This window comes from Scatophagus argus, chromosome 9 (genome assembly GCF_020382885.2).
Source record: "Scatophagus argus isolate fScaArg1 chromosome 9, fScaArg1.pri, whole genome shotgun sequence".
Taxonomy (NCBI): Eukaryota; Metazoa; Chordata; class Actinopteri; family Scatophagidae; genus Scatophagus; species Scatophagus argus.
Window position 1 is genome coordinate 23815837 of NC_058501.1, and position 25004 is coordinate 23840840.

At 44.1% G+C, this 25004-nt stretch overlaps 1 protein-coding gene across 6 annotated transcripts in view; it reads right to left on the reverse strand.

Annotated features, from left to right (window-relative positions):
* The window catches only part of sema6e (sema domain, transmembrane domain (TM), and cytoplasmic domain, (semaphorin) 6E), a 133307-nt gene that overhangs the window by 39092 nt on the left and 69211 nt on the right, over positions 1-25004 (reverse strand). For all 6 annotated transcript variants that reach the window (XM_046400767.1, XM_046400770.1, XM_046400765.1 and 3 more), the window contains 11 exons: positions 18506-18706; positions 15272-15386; positions 13693-13750; positions 10168-10224; positions 9644-9745; positions 4013-4103; positions 2753-2875; positions 1949-2037; positions 1520-1737; positions 1168-1299; positions 759-914 (listed from right to left, as the gene is read on the reverse strand). In XM_046400767.1, coding sequence (XP_046256723.1) covers positions 759-914; positions 1168-1299; positions 1520-1737; positions 1949-2037; positions 2753-2875; positions 4013-4103; positions 9644-9745; positions 10168-10224; positions 13693-13750; positions 15272-15386; positions 18506-18647 — 1283 coding nt within the window. In that variant the 5' untranslated portion in view covers positions 18648-18706. The remainder of the gene's footprint in view (positions 1-758; positions 915-1167; positions 1300-1519; positions 1738-1948; positions 2038-2752; positions 2876-4012; positions 4104-9643; positions 9746-10167; positions 10225-13692; positions 13751-15271; positions 15387-18505; positions 18707-25004) is intronic.

A 25004-nucleotide genomic window follows, 5' to 3' on the forward strand; every position in this document is an offset into this window, starting at 1 on the left:
CGAGGAGGGGCTGCAGCCTGTCCCAGCTGACTACGGGTGAGAGGCGGGTTCACCCTGGACTGGTCAGTCGCAGGGATATTAACTGATTACTTGGTTAAATAACATTGTCATGTAAAAATAACATTCTCTGGCTCCGTTTCCCTGTTTTATATCAGCTAAGCTGGATATATTTGGGTTTAGGATGAAATTCGAACTTACTTTGTGCTTTGGGAAAATGTGACGGGAATTTATTTTGCATCTTTTCTAGACCAAATGATGGTCAATTGTGAATGAAAATAAGTGTCGTATATTTAAACATAGAGTGTGGGATCGGTCAGTCAGAATGTGAGCTGTAACGATGATTTATTTCATTATCTGTTCATTATTTTGTGAATAATAAGTTGGTTACCGTCTTTATATTGTGTTAAGATGTCAAGATGATGACTTCAGTTTGTTGTTTATATATGAAACAGAGAAAACTCAGCGAATGTTCAGTATTTTAGCTTGATGCTTCGGCACCGTACAGCACGTGGGTCACCTTGAACAGGGATCAAGCTCAGCTCGTTGATCCTGACTTGTGTTTAGGATGGGGGGTTCTGGTGTCCTCTTAGCGGACTCCTCCTCGATGCCTGACCGTATCAGTGTTACCCAACGAAGGTCCGCCTAATGAAACGCTGGTATGAAGAGTACAGGTGACCTAAAGTGCTTCTCTATGGCTCCCTGTCGGTCACAAACTTTCTGATGCTACGCTCCCGCCTTTCATTAAACAAATCCCGTACCTGCTGGTGGTACGGGTGAAGTAGGGCCTGTCGTTGACCGAGGGCACGGACTCGTCCATGAGAGGGTAAGACTTGATGAAAGTCAGGGTGTCATCAGGGAAGGTGGTGGACGACTTGTAGGCAGCCGCCGAGCCCTCGCCGGCGCAGCATCCTGGCCTGTGCAACGGTAGCAAAGGAAAACAAAATAGCTCAGAGTGAACAGAGAACAGATGCAGAAAGCCTGGCAGCTGTGTGTTGTTGGGGACAAGAAGGAGGGGAAAAACAGGTGTCTCGTGTGACTGCTTGTGTTTTTGTTCAGAGATGTCTGTGCAGAACAATAACGGCAGCAGCTGCAAAAACTCCACCGTCAGAGGCAGGAAAACATGTTTTTGGAAAGTGACAGTTTGCTATTGAAAGATGCGTCTCTCACCTTGGTTTAGGGACCTGCTCCTCTGGAACAGGCGTCCACGCGGACTCGCTGTTCTTCTGCTCTTTGAATTTGCCACTGAAGGCCTTCTCTATGTCGTCCATGTAGAAAGCACAGACTGCCGAGCCGGTGATGCTGTCGAAGGGGCCACAAAGGAAGTCAGCATTACAAAAGCTCTGGACTTCAGCACCAAGTCTGAAACGATTTCTGTCTGCTTATTATGTAGAATTCAGCACATACTGATGAGTTGGTCCTGCCTTTGTTGACTGACACAGAATCAACTAAATGTATTTCTTTAAATATCATAAGATGAAGAAACATGAAACGTGAGCAGAGACAACAACACTGAGCCGACCTGTTCGCCTGCGTGGTGAAGACGCCGAGCACGGCCGGCCGGTGGTTGATCTGCAGCACGTTTGTCAGCGACTGCAGAACATCAAAATAGAAGAAGGAGTCGCCCGGGACAGAGCAGTTCAGCCGGGCTTTGAGGAACGACGTCCAGTAGCGTTCCAGCACTCTCGGGGAACCGCCGTTGTCATTCTTACAAACGCGTGCGACTCTGGAGAAAACCACCTGAGGGGACACGAGGAGAAAACGTAGAAATTGCGCTGTAGATCAGACCAATCTCAGGCACCGCCAAGGTGGAACGCTGAACTGCAGTTCTGAATCATGTGGGCATGTGGCTCGCATGAGAGGTGACAGCCTTCAGCTTCATGCCACTCTGAAACCGAAGTTCAGAAGTCACAAACTGCAAGTCCGGCGAGGCCTGAAACGAGTCTCTCACCTTGCCAAGAGTGGTGTACTCCACCGCAATCTCGCTGAAGAAGAAGTACACGTAGTTCCCGTACTCGATAGCGTGGAGGAAATGGGGCTCTGTGGGAGACAAGAAGAAAAGATATGCGACAAACACGTTGGCAGTGATGCCTTGTTTGCAACATGACAGAGCATTGTGAGCAGGCTGGGAGAGGAGCTGGTAAACACAGATGCTCGCTTTGGAAAATGGCTCCAAGTAAGTATGAAGACATGGACGGAAAGATAAGGAGGAACAAACTTACAAGACAGAGATAACATGAAATAGCAGAGCTGGTTCTGGATCAGGGCTGATAAAAACATAAATGCTGTAATGTATAGGGCTGGAGCTCATCAGAGTGGAATCTGAAGACAGAACCAAATCCACCTAAAGTCCTACTAAAGCTGCAATGAGATGTTCCCTATCAGCGAGTATGCAAAGGTTCGGATTGTGTAATCTTTTGTCATTACAGGGTGCAGGTGAAGGCTCTGACACAACTGCTACATGTCTATGGCGCATAAAGTCTAAAACTAAAATTTAACACTCATTTGAGATCTGTAATCAACTTTTGGGAGGGGAGAAAACTTAAACTTTAAGTAGCCTGAATGTGCCGTACAAAAAGGCCAAGAGAGAGATTTGTTTTCCTCTGAGCTCAGTCAGTGGTCACATTTTGCAGACTTGGAATCTGATCCAGAGTGGAGCCAGCTATCACTGAGATACTGACACATCAGGGAAGGAAAACGTCTCAACTCCAACCGCCTCGTAGTGCCACAACTGTCACCACGCGGGACTACTCACCTCGCAGCCATTTGGAGTCGTACTTGACCGTACGCAGGACCGGACTGCTTTCTCCCAGACTTCGGTAAATCACGGCGTCGCTCGCCAAGAAGTCTGTCATAGTGGCAGAGTAGAAATCCCCACCTGAGAGAAAGAGGATAAAAAATAAAGTAATTGAGAGATATTGCCAGTGATCACAATTCCAGAGAATAACCTTTTTCTTTCAAGTGACTGTGTTTGGCCACAGCCGACTTTTATTACCTTTTAAAAAGAGGCAGAGCAGAAAACATGTTGGAGAACGTGGCAGTTTTAATCACAGCCCACGTTTGAACTTTGTGTTAATGTCAGTGGAAACCTGGCACGACGAGTCCGGCTCTTCACTCATGCCTGATCTTTACCCCAGCATGTTCACAAAGTATCAGCTTCCTTCACTGCTGTGATTAGTGGATCCATCAGAGGGTAAATTCAGATTACACCCTGCGACGATTCGGGCACTGACACAGAATTACCTTCACCCAGACAGACAGAATGATGTGGCAGGAGATGGAGTCCACTCTATTATTACACTTATATTTTTATACTTTTGTCTGTAATTTTACTATTTTATCCTGCACCTTTGTTTTCAGTAACCACTGCTCTGACATGGAGGAAATCAGAAGACTTTCACATGTTTAATTCAGCATGAACCATCTGTACTTCTCATCACGGCTGACTTTAACAAACCCTGCTGATGCGTTTCTGAGACTTTGTTTTTGTCCTTCCAGACAGTCTCCGGTTTACATTCATTCCCATTATGAACATAAATAAAAAATCTCTTCTGACTTACTTCGGTTAATGCATGGCAGTAAACATCCCACATTCACATTTGCTTCATTGTCATTATGAGGTCATGTGAGACATTTCAAATCCTAATCCATATTCAAACTGCATTACCACATGAGAATGACGTCAAACTGACAAATGTCAGTTCATACTTGATGTTCACTCATTCCTGTGATCAATTTTCATGCCATTCATAATATAAAAACACGATTGTCAGAAGGTGGAGAGAGGCTGTAAACCCATAAAACCCATAACCGGACTAAAATGCACAAAAAGAACAATTAACCTTAATGAACGGTGAAAAGGCAACCTGATAAACAAGAGGTCAACAAGCCAAAGCAAAATCTTGAAATCGAAATATTACAGGAACTTTGAACCCCCTTGAAAGGTGTAGGGCAGCTGTGGGATTTGAACCTGCGACATTTCAGGACAGTCTGTACAACCACCTGCCTCACTCACCTGCAAAGAGGCCGACGTTGGACTGGCGGGACTCGAAGGGACACCGAGCTTGTCCCACCACCTCCTCTCCTTCCTGCTCCAGAGTCGCCATCTAGGTCAGAGAGGACACGGTACAAAGGAGTACTTTATGAGGCCGCATGCACAACTGTAAAGCTAACCGGACAGAAAAACTGGACATAAAAGACAGAGCGACGACAGTAAACATGAAACCAGTGACTGTTTACGCTCGTAAACCCACGAGGTCGCCGCCGCTCCCACCGCAAAAGTCCCACACAATCTTTAATGTAGTGAGGAGTGTTGCTGAATGCGTGCCGAATCCGTCTGTGATGATGAAAAGCAACGTATGTGCCGTAAAGATTAGTTTTATTTGATGTATTGTGTGAAGTCCGAGCGGAGAGGACAGTTTATCTCTCAGCCGCAGATATTTAGCTTCTATTTACCAAGCTGCTGTTAACAAGACTGTAAACTGCAGGTGAAACAATAGCAGAAACCCAGCAGTGTGTGTGTGTGTGTGTGTGTGTGTGTGTGTGTGTGTGCGTGTGTGTGTGTGTGTGTGTGTGTGTGTGTGTGTCAAAGCTGCAGGAACAAGGTGACTGGCACACACACACAGCACATTAACAGTCCATTAACACATTCCTGTGTGTGTCTAACTGCTGCTCTATTGTTACTCTGTGAAAGAGCTCAAACTGCACTTTAACAGAAAGGCTGGCTGAACTGGAGCTCTTTGATATTTTATATACTTTTATACAGTTTAATTATATTAAATGGGGATTATCAACATTGCTATTGTTGTTTGTATAGAACCAATCACAGTGTTTGTTTCCAGGCAGAAAAACCCTGCATTACGTGGTCTACATACAATTTAATTCTCTTTTTCCTGGATGTTAGTGTTCACATGTCATTCATCTAAAGCTCAGTCAGTTTGGAGACCCGAATGATGTCACCAGATCAAGATGGTGGCGTTGGTGTCCAGGATCCAGGAAAATTTGTCTCAGAGGGATTTACAACAAGAAGCAAGAAGCATCCAACCAGCTTCTTCAACCATTTTTGGTTTATTGCTTAGTTAAAACAGCAAAGTGGTGGAAATGTCAAAACAAAGACTGGGAAAATGTTAGCAGCATACAGACCATATTATAGTCATGGTATTTTAATCAAAAGGTTATCAATTAATCCATCGTGAAAATGTCTGTGCTGATGATGATTCATCTGTTTTGATTTCGATCTGGGACGACACAGCAGTGAATTAATGGTTGCCCTGTGAACGCGTGACTATTCGGTCATGCAGAGGTGGAGAAAATAACAGATTCAAAACCTTAAAACCACCCAAGACATCAGCACAAAAAGCCCCACTGCAGACTGTGAAAGGCGTGTGTGTTTACACCTCTGAACCCGATGATATCCAACACAACAGCTCCGTCCTAAATATCACGTCTGAGAAGCGTCGAGTGCTCATCTACTGTTCAGTCTTCACTTTGGGTTATTGTTCAGATGAATTGCTTTATTCTGCAGAGGTGCAGCTTTAATTGGATGTGCCTGCTGTACAGCATCAGTGTTGAACTTTGGTTAGATTTGGTGAAAAGAGCTTTTGAAAGAGAAACAGGAATAAAAGCTCACAAGGGAAGCTCAGGCGGAGGCACGACGCTTTAAAGTGCTTTAAATGTGTTTTCCAGTTCGGCAACAGGAAGCAAACACACGAGGAGAAGCAAGAAAGAGACACGTGACCAAGAGAACACATGATAAGCAGGGAACCCACTCACAGGGCTCGGGTTATGAACACACACAGTTCCATCAGTGGGACACAAACCGTGAACATTTACTTTGGTAAAGTTTAATGTACGGATGTTTTTATGGGGCAATAATGAGTCATTTTTCAACACTGATGGAAAATGTAATTGTTGTCGATGTATGTTATCTCTTTTCCAAACTGAACTCCAGAAACGTAAGCTTGCACACAGGAGAGTAGTCAAAAAAGTCATGCAGAAATACTTATTAAAGAGAAAAATGAGAAAAAAAGAAGATCAGCAGGACTTTGATCACAGTAACAGAACTACTCACAGCATTCAGTCTCTAATCAGAAGATTTGTGGCCCTCAAATTAAATCAAATTCTGTTTTAAATCTGATTAGAAATCAGCGGTATTGACCAGACTTGTCGCCTGCAGAGTGACATGATTTGAAGCGAAGCAGCAGTTGGTTAATCACAAGAAACAGACCTCAGAAGTAAGAGATGAGGAATCAACAAAGCTGTGTGGTGACGGCGGGATGGTTACCCCAGTGGGCACATGAAGACAGACGGATTTGACGCTTCAAGGTTGTGTTGCATCACAAACGCATGTTGAAGACAGCCTCTCTGTTGTCTTCAGACCAGCTGTCTCTGCAGTCTGGTCAGTGAAGCTGCGGGTTTGTGGCTGGCCATTCATTCATATCTTTGACCAACACACACAGACGTCTCTCACTCAGTCCACCCCCTCTTTCTCCTGTACAGAGCTTTCACGGAGTCCCAGAGACAGATTCCTTGATATGATTTAGACTTCCTCCCTCTCCCACCAGCTGCCTGGATAGTCATCTCTTGTACTTTTTTCCCAGATGAGGGGAAAAAGACGAGGAGAGAGGGGACACAGCTGGGGGGCTGCCGAGAGAAAGAAACCCGAGGATGTGTTTCGTGTAAATCATCTGCTCTTTACCAGAGGGAGTCTGTGGCAGAGACATGTTTCATCAGTCTTACTCCTGCGTCTTAACATTTAGACATTCTCTGCCGCTGAGCAATGAGACTGTGCAGGTCCTTTATGACACCTGAGACATGATCTGATTGAGGAAAGTATTTTAGGTACGCAGTATTTAGCTGCCTGCAGTCTGTAGAGATGCTTTATTTAGTTGTGAAACTCCCAAACACGACTAGACAATAATATATTCAATATTCAATATAACACACACACACACACACACACACACACACACCCCAACTGCCAACTGTCCAGACATATGTAAGCAGCTGTAACTAGGCAGCCATAACGAGGCCTGTCCAGCTTTGGATTTCTTGGCATGCTGACGTGGTGTGCATGGGTCTGGTGTGTGTGTGTGCATGGGTCTGGTGTGTGTGTGTGTGCATGGGTCTGGTGTGTGTGTGTGCATGGGTCTACAGTGAGGCCTTTCTTGTTGTCTGAGAAACACCAAAAAGATGAGTGTGAGGAACTCAAGTCAAATCAAGTCAGGTTTATTTTTATCGCCCAAATTACAATCCCTCAGCGGGTTCGAAAGTAAGTTAGCCTTGATAAATAGTGTGTTACTGACATTAGTAATCAACTGTAACCTGCTTGGATAGATTATACAAATTCAGTGATGGAGGTTGGTCCACGAAGTGCTGGTGGTTTCTGCGTTCTTGTCTGTAGCTGAGCCGGACCACAGAAGATTCGGGTTTACAGCACATCAGTGATGCTGTTTTGGCCTCATTGTTTTCTGTGAAGTTCTCTAGAGGTGATGTAATGTAGATCTGGTGTGTTTTATGTAGAGTGAGCTCTGTGCCGGACTCCATTTAAAAAAACAACCTTTTAAATGCTCCTTCACTTGTCAGCAACCGCTAAAACAGTATCTCGGAGGGAATTTGGCCTGGTGTGCTCTGAATTATTTGGCAACCAGTGAACAAACTGTAATTTTGCTTTAATGAAAACTCAACTCCTGGCATTTGTTGCTATTGTTCTTCACCACTGTTTTAAAAGACGAAAATATCGGGAATAGAAGGAAAACCAACTTTAAAATGACACATTTTCTTTGAAGTGGGTTCATATGGATTTTGAAAAGTAACTGATAAATCTTTGGAAAAGTATTCAGGAGGCAGAATGAGGGTTTAACTGGGTGAGAGGTGCAGGGGTTATCCCTGCACTGAGTGCCAACAACACAAAACGACACATCCATCATCTAACACCACAGAAGGACCCTGATTCTCACCCAGTCTGGGTCAGCTCTTAGGTCAGCGTACTGGAAAAAAGACTGCCGTCGAGTCTTGAGGTATTCAGCTCCCCTCTGGGTTTCATGCTCCCCCTCACCGTTAGATTTACAGTCTGGGCTGTAGGACGTGTACTACCCCCTCCTCGAACGGCCTGCTGTGAACCACAGTCCAAACCTGTGATGTCACCTCTGAGGCTCCAACACAAAGTCATGTTGGGTTTCGTTCAACAGACCTCGGAAGTGCAGGAGCTCCACTTTTGCATAAATGGTGTCTGTGTCTATAATGTTTTCACTTTGCCAGCAGCTCTCTGTGCTGTTATTCATCACCGAAGCGATGGAATAACCACAGAGACGAGGTGCAGCATGGGTTTGTCTCTCGACTCCCTCCCCCCTCCCACACTTTCCTCCTCTTATTTCATCTGCTCCCTCTTCTTCGTTGTTCCAGAGGTGTGAAAGAAGCTGTTGTGGTTTTACCATCATCAGCATATCTTGTGTTCTGTCAACAGTTTGCTCTCCGTCTTGTTGAGCCAACATATTATTCCACCAACATTAAGCGTTTGAAGCCAGCAGGCCAAGCACAAACACGGCAGCGTTCACAGTGAACAGTGTGCGCTCAGTGGGGATCTGCTGCCTGTTCCACATCTGCTGTCGCCATTAAAACAGGCACACGCCGCATATGTCCACAGAGTATATGACTGTTGCTTAGTTTCAACTTGAGCCCACTGCTCCCCTTTGACAGCGGGGCCGGTCTACATTTGGCAAACGCTGTCGTTCATATCACTGTTCAGACTGTCCCTTTAATTGGCGTTAATAACTTTCCCGTTATTTTCACTTGTGTGCCAGCAGTTTGAGCTCACAGCTGCGACAAATGCTGCGTTTAACCTGGTATGACCCGCCTTCGCAGCAGTGTTTGTGTGGGAGTTATTTCATAGTGGATGTCCCTTTTCAAGTGGTGTGAACATTATTGGATCTATTGTTCGGGCTGTGGTAGCCTGTCTCAGATGTACTGTATCTGTATCAGTCTGCTGGCAGCACTGGATGTGGATGTGCAAAATGAAACTGCAGTAAAAGCATGTTATCTCGTGTTTTATTGACCTTATTTACAATAATTAAAACTATTTTAGAGTGAAGTCTTTTGTTCAGATTTAATATTAAGATAGTAAATTATATTAGAGTTCATTTGCAAATTAAAACCATGTTCACAGTTTGATTGATATCCGAGGGAGCCAACATGACTTAAGTTTAAATGAATCATATAAATTAACTGTATAAATATATTAATAAATATTATTCATTGAATCAAATAACAATACTGACCTCAAACTACTTTTGTCCCTCAGGCCCCACCGTCTCGCTTGTGTTGTGACTTTTACGGTGCATTTGTGTAAAACTGACCTCAGGCAGCATTTTGCAGTTTTCATTGATGTATGAAATGTCTGCGTGAGCCTCAGTGACCTGTCTTAAAGTGTGTGTTTATGACACACACTAACCCTGATAATAACGCACTCACAACGGACCAGCGTGGCGCTAATGTGATGCGAGTTCAGCTTGTGCTTCTTCTTTTCCAGGGGTGACTTAAGTAATGCACACTGAAACAGCCTCAACACACTTCATTACAGCCGCAACATCATCTCTGATCTGCAACTGAGGCCAGGAGGCAGCGCACGGCACACCAGACAGCATCTTACCTTATAGTTACGGCAGGTGGGGTTGAAGGCGTTGGTGCCGCAGGCGAAAAGCGTTTCGTCATTGCGAGGCACCAGCACTTTGATGTAGTTGTAACACTCGTCCTGTCAGGAGGAAAACAGCTTGATGTTACATTAGGGACGAGGTCCACGTTGGCTTCTGGCACGGAGACGACTGAATGAAAGCAGGACTTACAGCAGGTAGACATTTTACTGGCTCACACACACACACACACACACACACACACAGAACCTTCTCTCTCTTTTACAGTCATTATGGAAATCCCCAGGCTCATTCTTTTGTTTTCTGCAGCTCTGGGGAGGAAAAAGCTACGCCGAAAGCCCCACTCTGTCGCCTCCTGATGGATGTGCCACTGATTCTGAAAAGCTACCTGCACACCTTTGCTTATTACAAGACTTCACGGCGCAACAAACAAAGTCAGAAGCAAAAGAGAGAGGACGGAGTGGGAAATAAAACCAAAAGTAAAAGCAGAGAGAAAGAGATGTATCTGGAAGAATATACTCACGCTGTTCTTCCCTCTCACGGTGCACTTCTCCACGTCCTTCGTCTTCCAAGTCAGTTTCTATAAGACGAACAGACAGCCAACTGTCAGCTCAAAGCCAAGCTGTTTCTCCCCATCCCAGCTTTTGTTGCTCCCAGTCGTTCAAGTGCTATTACGAGACAGCTGTGATGAAAATCTCATTAACTTCAATAAACCGTCGTGAAGAAAAACAAACATGTGAGGAACGCCTGCGGCGGCCTGAGCGGCTCGTCGGTGGCCAGCTGAGCATTGTGGTTCCTCAGTGATAAAAAAGAAAAAGACTCTGCTAGATAAGTCTGGATCTGTGAGAACACACGCATGAGAATCTGCAAAGGATGTTTGCATCACTTCACTGTCTACATGAGAAGCAGTCAATTAGCCCCAATTAACCCACTGGCCAAAAGCCCTGCCCTTGATATTCACACACACACAAACACACACTTCCTGTATCAGTGCTAGCCGCCCAGTGGGCTGTTACTGAAAAAGATCCATCAACTTGTTAACAAGCTCTGCCAGATGAAGGTTTAATGCGCTCCCTTCCACAGTCGGATAATTTACTGACCCGAGTTCGTAAATACCAGTGAGGAGGCTGCTGGTTGTTTTCCCTTCAGCTTCGGCTCCAAGTCGTTCAGCAGACAGAAGGCTTGACGTCTCACTCACTTTGCTACCATTGGATGGCCTCTGCGAGCAGCAGCAGCGCATCACGACTGGGATCTGATCCTGGGCTTTTCGTCTGCACTCCTGGTATTTCAGACTACTGACTAAGGCCAAGTGTGACCTGAACGGGCTTCAGTTTCAGCCAGTCACTTTGGAGCTCTGCCTCAACAGTACACTGTATTCAGATGATGCTCCTTTGCTGTCTCGTGAACCTTGTGATCACTTTAAATGTTAACCTCAAACCTTTGGGAACATGCAGATATTTAATCACTGTCTTGACACCGAGTCTGTACGTTTGTTGTAAGACCAGTATTATGAGTACTTGAAATATCTACTTAGCATGAATACCTTTCAGTCTTTTCTCTGTTTCTGCTGTGCATGTCCTCGTGACTCAGAGATCTCTTTGTCTTTCTGATCTCTTGCTGTTTAGATCTTAAATTTCGACTCAAGGTCTGCTCAATCACAACCTCACAATAAGCCACCATGTGATAGGGCATATTTTTTGGAGCCGAGGGGTCACTTGGCTTGGACCATAAGTCCTGTCAAGCACAATTTGTCCAACTGACTTCTTTCAGCCTAGCATTCAAATCAGAAACTACTTCCAATCTAAGTGCCAGGAAACCAGGAAAACTGGCACATGATGAAGACCAAACATGCATCTTAAAGAAGGTGTTTCATTTCCACTGCGCACAGAATGATGAATGCACTGAAGGATTAAGGACCTTATCCTATATTTTCTCTTTATCTGCAAATCCCTTGAAAAGGCTGCAACCAACAACGTGTCAATCACGCTCTCAATATTTCCTGACTATCCTCTCCTCTCTGTGGCACTTATCCCCATGAATGAGTTTTTACATAAGCGCCTTGGTGTACATGAGGTCAAATCAGATTAAACTATGGTGGCCGTGATCGTGGTAATAAAGGAATCTGTCAACCGGTGAGAACAGAGACAATACTCAATTCACTGTTGGTTTTGGTCTTTTCAAGATAGCAAGAAAATCACTGCCAGCCTCATCCTTCAGGGTGCACTGGGTGTTACACATCTTTCAAGTGTCGGATTTCTGACAGAAAATAAGAAAATCTATCCACAAAACATTATCATCAATAATAATAATAATAGTAATAATAATAATAAACTCAGCGGCGTACGGACAAGCTTAAAATCAATGAGCAGTATATGACCGCCTCTGATTGAGAAGCCTGAGGTACACGTGCGAAGCATCTCAGGCGCGACTTGCGAAGATGTGACACGATTCGGCCGGAGTCAGCATTATGGTAATGGTCCCTGCCTTTCCCACACTCGATTTGGTTTACTAATAATTACTTATGGCCGCCAAGGCCTGAGGAGATCAGTGAAGGGCAGAAAATGAATGAGCGGCCGGAGTGAAAAATGAAGAGCAGCTTTAAAAATGAGCTCATGTGAAGGAGAGGATCCGTGATGAAGAGGCACCATTTTCTGGTGATATGAGTCATTCACAGACTAACGATCAAAATCAGATGGGCAGCAGGAACTGGAGAGAGACGACGCCACAGCAGAATACGGATAAAGTCCATAATTTTATACACTTCCTTCTGTCGCATCGGAGGCGGCTGAGGTTTGAGGAAATGTCTAAAAAAGTGCGTCATCTACAAAGTTTTAACAACTAAGTTCTCCTATCACTGAAAAATGATGGACCAACATTGTAGTGCTCCTCTTTGTGCCACAGTCGACACCCAAATCAATACCTCAAGATCTCCTCGACATGGAGCGGTGGCCTTATCAGAATGACGCGTTTAACACTGATCTAAATACAAGCAAACAAAAGTGCAGGCCTCAGACGCATTTTATTTAAGTGCGATCACGTTTGACAAATGAGATTCAGATAGAAGGGAGCATAGCACTCCAAAAGCCACAAGAGGCTCGCTCCACTTGTATTGGATGTATGTCTGAAGAGAGATTGCTTAATACTTGAATGAAAAGTCAGGCAAAGAGTAGAAGGGAAAATAATGATACACACACACTGCAAGAGGTGTTTTTTCCCTGTAAAATCACACAGTGAGGTTCAGAAAAACAGAACTGCTGTTCGAGGTTTACACAGCACTGCTTTGCATCAAACCTACAGTACGTTCAGGACAGGTGGGAGCGCGTGATAAATTAGCTTTATTTTAAATCATTAAAATTATTAAATAAATGATTTCATTTAATCAGAAAGTGGACAAATGCTGAATATCAGAGCAGATGTTGGGTCTATCCCTGCTGCTAACGATAACCCAAATTGCACTGTTTATGGTTTTAGCATAACCGTTCAGATGGCCACATAACTCGGCTCGTATTATAATGTGGATCTGTTAGTCAGTCCTGGAACTCCTTGGAGGAAGAGATCTTGTATCTCAGTGATACTTTCCTGAATAAATAATGCCTGAATCAAGTCAATGAGGTTATGCAGATTTGGGAAAAAGAAGAAAGACAAAATTTAATATTGCTATCTCTTCAAGTGGCCTGAAAAGTCTTCAAGGTCGATCATGTAAATGATCTAAAATCTAAAACTGTCCCATTGCCCATCCCTACAACAGCTCCATCATCATCTGCAGAATTCTAAAAATTACTTTCGGCGAAAAATGTCAGATTTACTGGGTGCTGAAGCATCTTTTGAGGGCTCGAGAGGTGTCAAACACTGCCCCGATGTGAGAGAAAATCAACAGAACACTTTGTACATAAGAGATGACATGCACACGATATACATTAAATAACGTTCTATAGATACATGGCTATGAAAGTCAAAGTCATGGGCCCAAACATTGAAAACAGAGGTGACTCTGAATGGCAACTATGAGCAGCAGGACATTTTCAGTCATGTGGACAGGCTTTCCTACCTGCTGAGGGATTATCTGCTCAGAGGAAGTGGCAAGATTGATGGCAAACACATGGTCCCTGCAAGAGACAAAGAGTCAAAGCACCATTAGTGGGGCCACTTCTGCACGCTTTTTGTGAGCCTTGTTGAATGTGAAGCTTGTCAAGCCTCTAACCCAACCATTTCTTCAAAACAGGCTTTCCAAAATGCTTCCATTTCACTCAGGACGACTGATCGAAGCCGTTCTACAACAGAGAGTGGAAGGTGGATTAACAGCCAATGATGTACTTCAGCATTTACCATTTAAACCTCATAACTTCACAAAAGTTTCCCAACTATTGACACTTGGCATATGAATCACTTTGTGAAGTGAGGCATGCACTTTGTTGTGTGCAGCTGTGGAAAATATTAAGTACATTTAGCCACATTAAGACTCTCCATACCTTTCTGGACAAGGTTCTTGGCAGTGAGAGCACATTGAGACAGAGCCAACAAGTGCAGCAGAACTCATTTTGTACGATGAAACCAGGCAGAGGAGGTTCAAGCTTGCACTTTTTAAATATATTAACCTTCAACATCATGATCAAGAGGGGAGCACAGTGCGATTAAGCTGAGAGACGCACAAGAAAAACCTGAAACACGAAAGCAGTTCGGTGTGGACGTGTTGCCCTAGATTCCTTAGACACGAAGAAAAGTTTGGTTTTACTGAAGTACTCACAACAGCATTAGAAGGACTTTTTTTCAGAATTTACTTTTGAGGCTTCTGGGAGTTTTAGCTTTAAAAACTAATCTGAAATTTTCCTGGAACTCGGTCTGCTTCAAGGCTTTGTCACTCATACAAAAGTCTCTCAGCGAAATACCCATTAATTTATCTAACCTTGCTGCCACATGCTATTATCACATTCATCCTGGTGCTCTTCTTATTGTTGGTGGTGTCTGTGAATGCTTTTTTAATGAACTTTACTATTTGCATTGTCTCTTGTCAACCCTTTTTTCTTTTTTGCAGCTTTTTGTTTATGCTGCTGGGCATTCAGTCCATTTTTCTCCCTCAGAGCACATTTGCCTCTTGCCCAGCTATCATAGTAAATAAGAACTGAATTGACTTCATGCCTAATTGACTTTACTGATTAAATAAAGATGAAACAAACAAATAAATCATTGTTTTTTTTATATATAAAATGCATGTGTCAGGGATTTTTGGCTGCTGATAAAGCTATTTAAAAACTCAACAGAAAAAAGTTTGGGGCTCAGCTAACGTGAGAGCTTTTTTCACATTAATGGATTAAATGATTAGAAACATGAATTTGATGATTAATGAGGAGTGAAACAATTGTCATTGGACCCTTTGTGCAGCCATGCTTGTATTCACATGGTCAGATCAGGCTAACACACAGTGTGTGTGTCAATTAATCTGTGAAAGATTAAAATTATTAGCTGGAACTTTGTCACTTTGTTCTGGTCCTCTTGCACAAATGAGGTCCAGTCACTTGCTACACATGCAAAAATACCAAAAATGGTATTTGGGACAGCCCTAAATCCCAGTCAGATTTTCAAACTAAACAATCTGCATCGAGCTACATGACTTAGAGGCGATGACTGACCGGGCAGCGATGTAGAGCATGTGGTTGATCCTCAGCATCCTCTGGAAGTCCAGGCCCAGGCGAACGGTGTCATTGTCCGACATGAGTCCCTGGAAGCTGGGGTACAGGTATGAGGCTGTGTGGGTAAACAGACGGAGAGAAAGGAAAAGGGTATAAGTACTCATAAGACTGAGAAATACAAGCTAACAACTTTTTTGTCTTTTTTGTTTCTCTGGGAAACAATAAAAGCAGCTTAGCAAAACATTCCACCACTGCAGTTTAAGAGACACTAAGCCAAAGTTACAGTTTGGCCTGTTGTTCTGAAATCCAGAGCATGCACTGTATGCTAATGCGCACTTGTGGAGGTGGATGAGCAGGGGGGAAAAAGGGGCCGTTCAGTGTTGCAAATTAGCCGGTCGTGTCACAGAAGTCAGTATGATTTAAATAAATGGCTCCTGGTAAACACGTTTTTGACACGTCTGGGGACTGTGCCAAGTGACGACAGGGAAACGATTCAAAGCATCGCGATGTGACAATCTTCCTGTCTGGTCTGCCCACATTTGAATAGAACTCGTCTGTCTCTGAAGTCACAAAAGTTCAACTCATTATTGTCACGCATGCAATTTGAATTCCTTCACCTGAACAAACCACCCTGAAATACCCGTATTACTAATAATACTACAAGTATAAAATATCTGTTACTGCAGGCAGTATACATTAAGTGTATTCTTCTACATTTTAATTCCATCTCGACTTTTTCCTCTCAAACAGCAGACTCTCGACTCAAACTCATGCAAGGGAAATATTAATTTAAACTACGGGAGATGGAGTCCAGTAATTTAAATAACAGAATGACAGACAGTCGATACATGAAGGTGCCTTTCAATTGTTCCAAAAAAGAAAAGAATCCTCCAGGCAGAAACACAACTGGCCGACTCAGTACTGACAGTCCACCTCATCTCAGAGACTTCCCCTGCTGTTTCCACTTTTTAACTAAGAGAAGATTCGGCTCAGGGCCACGGCACTCTGCAGCTGTAAAGTACTGTATTAAGGGTCCTCCGGCCTCCCATCTGACCCGGGCTGCTGATGAATTAGCAATCCTCACTAGAAATACACCACAATCTGAAATGAGTCTCGCTACAGGGAGCCGTACATTCCCCAAACCGCTGGTCTCAGATCGACTCTTTAAAGATTTAAAGCGCTTAATGTCTCGCTGAGCGCTGGACCTTGCTGTGCTGTCGAGTGAAGAGACCCCTGGTGGCTCAGTGCGCCTCCCCCTGGCAAATGAGGACTTCTAATTACTCTTCAGCACTTTCACATCCTCTAAAGTTCGGGGGGCAGAAGATGGCATTCAGAGTTATTTAAGATCGCTGCCTCTGGGAACACGTGTACGCTGCTCGTCACACTTCACGACACTGAATCAAACCAGCACCAGCATCAAGAAATTGGTCTCTTCATTCATTTCGATGAGACCACCACTTTGGAGCAAGGTTCAACCCGCATGAACGCTCAAAACGCTACTTTGTTTGTGACAACGCTTCTGCACTGCAACTAGATTGGCTATGACTGACATTTTGACAGTAAGTTAAACATCTTTTGGTTGTGGATTACCGGTCAGACTTGGAGCAGCACACATATTTACACAGCAAACTACACAAGAAACAGTCAATAAAGGGCAAACTAAAACTGTATTTTTTATTATTACGGAGGCTGCCATGGCCTAGAGGTTGGAGAAGCGGCTTGTGATCGGAGGGTCACCGGTTCGATTCCCCTATCGGACGGGCAGGAAAAATTTGGGTGTGGAGGAGTGATTAATGCGAAAAATGCCCCCCCCCCTTCATTAGCCGGCTGATGTGCCCTTGAGCAAGGCACTTAACCCCCCAATATGCTCCACGGGCGCTTGATGCTGCCCACTGCTCCTGTGTGTGTTTCACTGCATGTAATTTGCCGGGTGTTGCATGTGTGTGTTCAATTAAGGATGGGATAAATGCAGAAGACGAATTCAATGTGTGTGTAAAAATATATATACTGTCAATAAAGCTGATTCTTCTTCTTCTTCAAATGTAATTAATTATTTTCAGAAATATTTTTTTTCAGTTTCACCTGAGTATACGAGATGTTGAAGACCTCCAAAAAGAAGAGAGGAAATACTAATGAGCTCCAGTATAATAATACCTTCGCTCTCTGAACTACTGATACCCGCTCAGCACACAGTCTGTCACAGAAAACATTCTGAGGTGACTCGTTTGCCAGCTTCCCAAAAGAAGCAGTGACTCTGGTCTGATTTCATAGACTTCAGCCTGATGAAGTACTGCGATTCATAATGGACGTCTCACAGAGCTGTGAGAGACCTTGTGCCGCACTGTCACCTGCTGGAACCAGAGGTGACAAATTGCTCTCATTACACCTGGGACGGAGCTCCACATATAGCACTATTAGCGCAGCTATTTCTGCTAATGGTTGCGTTACTCTCCTCCAGATAGATCAATTACAGTGTGTGGGCCACTCCTCTTAAATCAATTATGGGCCATTACATTTAGCAGCCCGGACCTTTGCCGTGGACCTCCCCAGTGACCGGGTGCCACTGATGGGTCCCCAGGGTGGTCCGATGAGACACTGACTTGAGAGCGAATAGATGATTCTCCTCAGTCATAGTCTTGTCTGAAGGGCCGCCGCTGATCTCAGGGGTTTTACTTTCATAAGCTGCACTGATAAGTAGGACTGGACAATAAAAATATGCATTTATGGGGTGTCATTGTAACTGCATAGTGATCGCTGTGTTTGTTATTGACATTTTTGCTTTGATTGCATGATTGAAAACGTTTGGCATTGTGATTTAACTCATATTTACTTCCATATAGTGAAAAAGGTGATCACCAAAAGTGATTCAGATGTTTGAAAGGTTTGGGTTAGCAGTTACATGTCAAAATCATTCTTCCTCAACCACAAACAACTTGTAAATAAGGTTCATTTCTAGGCAGTTACTTCTCACAAATTCAGCTTCAACTGAGGTGTTTTCCTGGATGTTGCCCTGACCTGAAATTTCCTTTTGTTCACACCCACCAAAGAGGACTAGATGAATTCTAATGCCACGCAAACCTCTGCAGATTTGTTTGCAGTCAACATGCCCTTCAACACATCCACCCCTCTAAGCCTTTACACCCCAGTGTTGAGAAATAATGCCTTTGTGTCCCTTGACTTACTTTCACAACTGCTCCTGCAACAAGGATCACCATGGCAACGTTTTGAACTTACACTCTCTGCCCACGATGCTGATTGGTTCCAGGTCCTGGGGAAACGGCGTGGCTCCTGAGGACAGCTGAGGTAAGAAGGCGGCTAAGGTGAGGGCCAGGAGGGCTGGCAGGACGGGGCGAGGCGAGCTGGGCGTCAGCCTCATTGTGTCAGTAGATGAGACCTCAGCAGAAGCACATGGTCCACAACAGAAGCACCTCCCACCTAAAATCAGACACAAAGTTATCAGGATTAAGACGGTTAGCATGTCTGAGCTACAGTCACACAGTGAATACAGACTGCTACAGCTAATACTACAAGATGAAGTATATTACAGTCCTCCTAAACCTCATGTTGTGTTGAGTTAGTTAGTGTATCAAGATCGCAATGAAAATTCAACTGTAATAATAACATGACTGAGCCATGACAGCACCAGTGCTTAAAGGTGCAAGCTAAGTTCTTATTAGCATGCAATGCCTTGTGTCAATGCAGTGATGCGACTGAGTGTCCGCCGAACCGCCGGGATGACAGAGACGCACACATTAAAAAAGATGTAGACTGAAGACAGAGAGAGAACCAGAGACGGGGAGGCAGGACACGGGGGCACGGACCACCAGGACAAACGCCTCATTTACTGTCAACCAGTCTTTCACAGGTGACTGAGCACAATTAAACATTGGACTGCACCGAGGAGAACAGCTCACTCCAACCGCCACTACACAAGCATTAACTACTCAGGCTAAAAGTGTGTGTGTGTGTGTGTGTGTGTGTGTGTGTATTTCGTCAGTGACTTTAAAAGGCAACGAGACCTTCTACATGTTGTTTCAGACAGGCGATACCATATACAGACATTCACATAATACACCACTCAGGCTGATAAACAGGAAGAGATTCATTCTACAACAACACGTGCAATTCGGTAGCTAATCAGTGAGTGTTTCTTACAGAAAAGCTTTTACAACAGCACAGACCATTTCTGACAAGCAAACTCAACAAAGAAAAAATAATGAGCTCAACTTATCACAAAAAGGTTAATTCCTCCTGCAAATGGATTCCCTAAGAAAAAGTTTGGTGTTGAGTGAACGTGGGAATAAATAACGGCTCTGGTCGTTGTGCACAAACGTTACTTTTCCACATCTGTTTGATATGTGAGAGAAGAGACGGTGACAGATGGACGGCAGAGGGATTTACTGAAACAAACTTCAAACTACGATGACCTGCGCTCACCGCCAACTTGTTCAAGGCAATACGTCCTCCACGGGGGTTCTCACAAGCCTGCCCAAGTTTATGTACTGTGTCGCTTGGCAATGAGACTTGGGCCACATGGTTTTAAGTGGGAGTAGAAAATTAAGTCAACAGGGACATGAACTGTCATCAATATTGATAACAGTCTGCGTGCCTCATTTAAATGCAGAGGAGAAAGCAGCATTTAGCAATGAGGTCAAGCGACGATCACCACGCCATAAATCGAGGGGAGTGGGCGGGTGTTTACTTTGTGAAGTACAACAGCCTGTGTGGTCTGCCTCAGGCGATATACGAGGACAATATACCTGATGGATTAGCATCATATGCCATGATTTGGATGGTTTTTTTCCCTGCCAAGGAGGACAGCCATTTGAACAAACAGATTGTGTTACGGCAGAATCGCTGCGAGAGACAAATCCATGAGAAAAATCCTTAAGATGTCAAAAAGATTCAGGGCAGAAAGAAGAGTTGGGACAACTTTGCTCCTATAATTTCTTAAATTAGCCACAAAAGTGATGTTAAACACTGTGCAACTGTGCGAGTCCCACATACCAAACCATCTACACAACTTGTTCACTTCTGATATGAATGTGCACAGACAGCCGTCGAAAAACATTAGCAGCTCATCGCGGGAACATTACATCCTTGTGAGGAAGGAAGGCAGAGATCATTTATTGACAACCTGGGCGCTTAGCTTAAGGAAGGCTGCCAGCAGAGTGTGTGATGCATGATGATGCATGCCAAACCAGACAACCATAGTGAGTACAAGAGCTTATGCAAGACCACTCAGATACCCTGAAACTCACTTCAACAAGCAGAGACACACCACGCAGACCTGCAGTCTCTTGATGGCTTTATCATTAAGCTAGGCAAATTTTAGTCCACTTAAGTTATGAGGAAATGCCTGATGACAAGACGAGGGAGGGAGGCTTTGCCTCGAGGACGCATAAAATTCAGGATTAAAGAATTTATTGCCGTATCACTACAACACTGCTGACAGACACAGGCAAGCGACAAAATGTACCAAACAAAAACAACCTCCTTTGTGTGCCACTTGCTGCAGAACCGGTTAGTCTGAACTGCCATGGCCTGTAGCCATTTTCCAGAGGGGGAAGCAGTCAAAACGGGGAGTTGGCCAAGTCAGTATAAAGGTCTGTGATGATGCAAAAACAAATTAACGAGCCCTCAGGTAAATCCCTTAACACGAAGTGATATGCTGTGTCAGGATCTCATCCTTCACCTTCAGAGCGAGACTGATGTTTTGGAATTATTTTATTATACTGATGGATTATTTCACTTTCCAGAAAAATTTATAAGAGCAGAACTACGTCAATGAGGGCTACAGGGCAATAAATAAGACTTGAACTACTGAATCCTTAATCAGATTCTCTGTTTTGTTAATATGCTGGTAAGACACTGCCTTCTTTAAATCATAATTAATTAGTTTAAAACAATCTAATTAGGTGAGTGAAGGTAAACATGACTTTATGCATCTAAGGAGTTGAAAAAGAGCATTGATTTGGTGTTTGTGCTAAAACTACTTCTGTTTCTGTTAAATTTCAGTGACGTGCTGGAAAACAACTTGAAAACCTTAAAAAACAAAAAACCCTGACATGCTCAAATATACAACAAACGTCCGAGTGCCTTGACAAAAACAAACACAAAGTTAAGGCTCTGATTCAAGTCCTGGCATTGACCCGAGAGCACATCCGAGGTAAAATGGCCGCTTATCCCACTTGACCTTTCGGATCCAGATGGACACAGCTGAAACACACCTGCTGTCGCCGAGCTCCTATGTTTACGTCCCCCGCAAATGTGTCAACAATGCAACTCCCCACTGGAACCCTGAACTTTCTTAATTTAACCTAAAACAGAGTCGGATCAGTTAATGACTTTCCGAGCAGTCTGAAGAGGGAGAGAACGGCTGATGAGCTGACAGCTGTCGAAGGGAAATAAGCCGCCGCTTATCCCAGCTCATGTTTGCCCTCTGTGTTGCAGGGTTTGGACCAGAGAGCTCGGGTCATTTTGTCTTTAATGGACTGGACTTGTTAAGCCATCTGGGAAACACTGGCAGTTGGGCCTCTTTGGACAAAACGCACTGCTGAGATGCTTCATTGATTATCTGACGTGCATTTGGATTCAGCAACAGTGCTGTGTCTCCAGATTGACAAGATGTAAAAACTGCTTTAACATAGAAATAAGATTAAATAATAAGAGAATCTTGGTCTCTAATGTTGGGCATTTGAATTAATACATAAACAGAGTCCACCCCCCCTCTTAGCTGGAGACAACAGTCCCATAAAAAGTCACTCTTAAAATTCAGTTTTATCCTCAATCAACCGCACACTGTGCACCCGTCGACTCTTGGGACGTCCATTTTCCCTCCAACACCTGCTGCACACAGCCAAGCAGCGGAGCATAATCCTAATGCAGAATCCGCCTCTAATATTCCCTGACCTCCCCGGTGCTTCAGTGGTGGTGAGAGTAATCCACTTGCTTTTGATAGCTACAGAATAGAGTATACCTTTCACCTCACACCTCTGTGCACTTGGAAATCTCTCAGCCCCTTAGCTGTGAAAATCTTTCAGCCGCACTATCCTCCACTCAGACGTGTGTGTGGTACACACCGACCAGCACAACGAGTGAGCATACACCCATCCTCCTCTGCCATTTTAGACACAATTAGCCAGATTAACCTCTTCTCTCAGAAGACCGTTACAAAACAGCTTCCTGTGCTGGGTGCTGTAATAACACCATGAATATGGCCACCAAATGAGAAAACAGGTTTTTTGTATGACGACCCTGGTTGTAAAAGAGGCTGAAAGAGTAATAATGTCATATAATTCAACATTAGCATATGGAGCGTAGTGGTGCTGCTTATGGTGCTTAGAGGTACATCAGTACACATCACTGCCTCCGTGACACCATTCCTTTCATCTGAACAACAAATACTCTTTCATTATTATAACGTAAAGATGTCTTCACAGACGTCCATAGCTTTAAAGAAGCAGTGTTCAACAACACACATTAAGATATGAAATACTGTAAGAATTCTGACTAAAGATTATTTTCCATTAGCTTTAGGAAACAAGAGGGTGTCAAGTCGTCTAGCCCTCCTTGCTTTCCCAGAAACCTGCTTGATTATTCTTTTTCTTTTTTTCTGTTATTGTCAAAACAACCACATGGGAATTTTAATGTGACACGAGGAAAAACAACACATGATATGAACGGATCGTGGCGAGACAAACACTTCATTGTTGAGGGCCCATTGTCCCTCCCCACGCTCCTTTCAGAAGGTTCATCACACCACCAAACTCACTGCAGTCCCATGACACCAATCACGCAGCACATAACCGTCTGCACGGAGCTGTTTTTCTCTTCGTACTCACATCATTCCCACACTTGACTTTGCGCAGTCGCAGCTGACATTCGAATATGAGAGATGACGTGAAAAACACAGCTTCCAGAGGAATGTACCTCAGTACTGACCATCAGTATTCTTTGAAGCAAAAATAGATTTTGCCTGTTTGCAGCCCTTCGTTCCTTCGCCCAGCAGTCAATTCAACTCTGCACTCAACCCTCTCAGAGAGGAGAAACTTGCTAATTAGATTTCCAATGGTTAACCACGAAGACGTCGTCACGGCAAATTGGAATTGGGATCAAGGAGCACTGGGCAATAATTGAGAGAACAACCCCCAGAGGACACAGAGGTGGATTGTATGGGCCAGTTTTCAGACGGGGTGTACATGAGGCGCAAATTAGTTAATTCTAGTGTAGTTACAACCAAGGGCCAAGTAAGAATGCCTTTAAAATCACCTTTAAAAGATCTCCACAGTTTATCAAGATATTTACATTTGCCTGTGGCGGTTGTGGTGAGAATACATTCAAATGAGAAGGGGTCTTTGTTCTAAATGTGGCCCCCTTATCATAAACAATACAAACATAGCTTTTGGATGTTCTTTCAAAACGCTGCTTCACATTTCCTGTGGGTCCTGATGATGATTTCATAAAGTGTTTTTGTTCTCCAGTTACTTGTGTATGTCTAATTTAAAATGTTTAACAGAAATAAATGGTAACTGATACACCCAAAATGGGAATCAACAGGCACAAACATCATAAGTAGCTTTAAAACATTATTTGTCAGTTTACTTTCATTCTTAAATCAGATGTCAGAGTTTAGACCTTCAGTGGTACCTGGCAGATGCTGTGGATAAACACCTGACACAGTCGAGACATCTAAGCTGGGCTGTTGAATACAAACATGTCAGATAAAGGAGCTGGGGATTTCGGTATATTTCAAAGGTCCTGCAGTGGCAAAAACAGAGCATCCCCAGAGGATCTCCGTAGCAACATTTTAAAAAGTCCATTAGCATCCCTGGTCGAAGAGGAGTGATGGCTGGCTTCTTGTCTTTTACCAAGAATAGAAAATCAATGGTCCCCGTAGTCCTTTAGTTCTTGGATTAGTATGTCAACTGCCTGGTGTCAGTATAATGCAGTCTCGCAGTCTCTGCATTGTGCCATGGCAGGCAGAGGCCAAGATGGCATCCGGGATGAGATGTGTCTGTCAGGGGAGGTTGGGACCCTCCCTGCCATCAACGCCACTCAGCCTGTTCCCAAGGGAATGCTGCTTTAACCTCAGCGCCCACAGAGTTCAGACAAGTGACGGGTTGTCCTGTCGGAGAGGCCATCGATTGTCACCCCATGTCAGACTACTCTACACTGTCCTCATCGAGAATCCCCACAGATTAGAGGCTGGTTTATACTTGAGCTTCCATGGCAGATCTTTAGGGGATTGATGTCAAAGTAAAACTGAGCTGACAGCAAGAGCCAACAAAAGTTATGAAAACAGTTACAGCACTACACTGATGTACACTATTGGTTGTGAGTGTGGGGATGCAAACACTGGTGTCTCACTGACCGTCCAGTATTCAATAAGAATCCAATTTGTTGGCTAACACCCACTGCTGTGTGAACGAGCATCACTCTGGAAGGAGCAGAGACCTGCCTCCAGTCAGGCCTCCTCTCAGGACTTCTTTCTACAGACAGCGAGTTGGCCAGACATCACACACAGGGATCTATGCAGGACTCAGACAGTGAGATGGTTCTCTGATCGATCCGAAAAACCGCTGCAGGCATCATCCATCGTCTTCATGTCTATTTGCAATGGGCGAAAAAAAGCCCAGAGGGCTATCAGTGGAAGAAGGATCAGGCATGCGCCAGTGGAATCCTCTTCATTCATCTGCCTCCTGTTAATTATTTAGATTCATCTTCACAGAGG